Here is a 1937-nt window from a genome sequence, read left to right as displayed (position 1 = left end):
TCTCCAGCCATTCTTTCCCCTAAGACTTTCTCAGGCCTACAATAAACTTCTCATCTACCTCTGCCCCTTTACATGAATCCCCATCCACATTCTATCTTTTCCCCACACCAGTGCCCTTATGACTTTAGCATGTACTTCTTTCAGATTACGAAGAAGGGAGAGCAATCACTTCGAAGGAGAATTAGGAGACAAATCAAGAATGCTACTAAACTTCGATTGATGCGGAGCCAACTGGAGCGGAGCCAACTGGAGCTGATCGAACTGGAACCGACCGTGGTTTTGGAGCCAAGCGAGACTACATTGACATTGGTCATTCATGATCAAGTGAATGAGAATGCCAATGAGCTCGAGCCTGAGGAAGTTCCATCATGCCGCGACAGTGACCGGGTTCCAAATGGAGACTTGGCCAGCTCCTAGACCCCGAACGGGTCCAAAGACCCATGAAACATCAGTGAACGGGTCTGGGAGCTGAGCTGTGGCCCTGTTAAGGCCACTCTTCACCACATACTAATTTGTATGATGGTGAAAATAAAATGAATCAGATGTATACTCTTTGGTTGGTGGTTTAGTCCCTGGGAGCTCTTGTGGGGGTGGGTCTGGTTGGTTGATATTGTTGTTCTTCCTGCGAAGTTGTAAACCCCTTCAGCTCCTTCATTCCTTCCCCTAACTCCTCCACTGGGGTCCCCATTCTCAGTCTGGTGGTTGGCTGTGAGCCTCCACATCTATATTGGTCAGGCTCTGGCAGAGCCTCTCAGGAGACAGCTGTATCAGGCTTCTGTCAGCAAGCACTTCTTGGCATCAGCAATAGTGTCTGGGTTTGGTGTCTGCAGATGGGATGGATCACCAGGTGAGCCATTCTCTGGATAGCCTTTCCTTCAGTCTCTGCTCTTCAGTCCCTGCATTTCCTTTAGATGGGAGCAATTCTGGGTCAATATTTTTGAGATGGATGACCCCATCCCTCAACCAGGGGCCATGCCTATCCANTGGATATGGTCTCTGTAGGTTCTCTCTCCCTTTTCTTGNGTGTTTGAGCTAATGTCATCCCCGTTGGGTCCTGGGAGCCTCTTGCTTTCCTGGCATCTGGAACTTCTTAGTGGCTACCCCCAGTTCCCCATCCTCCACTGCTACACAACTCCGTTACATTTCCTGACCCTCTGTACTCCCCTCCACCCCTGTCTCTTCCTAATCCTGACCCCAACACCTTTTCTCCTTCCCTCTCCTCTCTCCAGGAGGAGAGGGGATTGGATATGGAGTTGGAGGAGGGGAAAGCAGGAAGGGGGATAACATTTAAAACGTAAATAAATAAAATAACCAATTTTAAAAAGTGAATGATAAAAAATAGAAAATGCACAACAAAACGAAAGATGTGTATGTCCTATTGTGTCCACCTGAAGCTTCATGTTCACAGCACATAAATATGACGTAGAAATGGGGGAGAAAAATCAAAGCCACCTAAATATAAGCTCTTATGCACTCATGTCCTGTTCAGTCATGTCAAAAAGGAGGATTGTTGAAAACAGTGATTCTCAACTTTTTTCCTTTTAACTATTTTATTAGATATTTTCTTCATTTACATTTCAAATGCTATTCTGAATATCCCCTATACCTTCCCCCCACCCTGCCCCCTTACCCACCCATTCCCACTTCTTGGCCCTGGTGTTCCCCTCTATGGGACATATAAAGTTTGCAAGACCAAGAGGACTCTTCCCAATGATGGCTGAATATGCCATCTTCTGCTACAAATGCAGCTAGAGACACGAGCTCTGGGGGTACTGGTTAGTTCATATTGTTGTTCTACCTATGGGGTTGCAGACCCCTTCAGCTCCTTGGGTACTTTCTCTAGCTCCTCCATTGGGGGGCGTGTGTTCCATCCAATAGTTGACTGTGTGCATCCACTTCTATGTTTGTCAGGCACTGGCATAGCCTCACAAGAGGCT

At 47.0% G+C, this 1937-nt stretch overlaps 1 protein-coding gene across 1 annotated transcript in view; it reads left to right on the top strand.

Annotated features, from left to right (window-relative positions):
- Window positions 1–461, top strand: part of LOC115063159 (cysteine-rich perinuclear theca protein 1-like) — a 2493-nt gene extending 2032 nt beyond the window's left edge. The window contains exon 2 of the mRNA XM_029534582.1: window positions 145–461. Within this exon, the coding sequence (XP_029390442.1) occupies window positions 145–417 (273 nt within the window). The 3' untranslated portion in view covers window positions 418–461. The remainder of the gene's footprint in view (window positions 1–144) is intronic.
- The last annotated feature ends 1476 nt before the right edge of the window (window positions 462–1937 follow it).

This window comes from Mus pahari, chromosome X (genome assembly GCF_900095145.1).
Source record: "Mus pahari chromosome X, PAHARI_EIJ_v1.1, whole genome shotgun sequence".
NCBI lineage: Eukaryota > Metazoa > Chordata > Mammalia > Rodentia > Muridae > Mus > Mus pahari.
The sequence above is the reverse complement of the archived record's forward strand: the minus strand, read 5'-3'. Positions and strand labels throughout refer to the sequence as shown.